Source organism: Octopus bimaculoides, chromosome 9 (genome assembly GCF_001194135.2).
Source record: "Octopus bimaculoides isolate UCB-OBI-ISO-001 chromosome 9, ASM119413v2, whole genome shotgun sequence".
Lineage (NCBI taxonomy): Eukaryota > Metazoa > Mollusca > Cephalopoda > Octopoda > Octopodidae > Octopus > Octopus bimaculoides.
Genome location: NC_068989.1, coordinates 89,349,946 through 89,350,224, shown reverse-complemented (window position 1 = coordinate 89,350,224; position 279 = coordinate 89,349,946). Strand labels below are relative to the sequence as shown.

At 40.1% G+C, this 279-nt stretch overlaps 1 protein-coding gene across 1 annotated transcript in view; it reads right to left on the bottom strand.

The window, feature by feature from the left end:
• Positions 1 to 279, bottom strand: part of LOC106882734 (ribosome biogenesis protein WDR12 homolog) — a 57,859-nt gene that overhangs the window by 4,153 nt on the left and 53,427 nt on the right. The window contains exon 10 of the mRNA XM_052970944.1: positions 242 to 277. Coding sequence (XP_052826904.1) covers positions 242 to 277 — 36 coding nt within the window. The remainder of the gene's footprint in view (positions 1 to 241; positions 278 to 279) is intronic.

Below are 279 nucleotides of genomic sequence, written 5' to 3'. Positions count from 1 at the left end.
GACCTCAGTGCGTAACTGGTACTTAATTTATCAACCCTGAAAGGATGAAAGGCAAAGTCGACCTCGGCGGAATTTGAACTCGGAACGTAGTGCCAGACAGAATACCACTAAAGCATTTCGACCAGCATGCTAATGTTTCTGCCAGCTCCTCGCCACCTTATTAACCTAGAACTATAATCCTATAAAATGTGTTTTTTTTTTAAAACTGTCCCCAAGTCTACAATCAAGTAGATCCACTTACTCTTAACTCTGCTTTATAACCACAGATTTTCTTCTTCT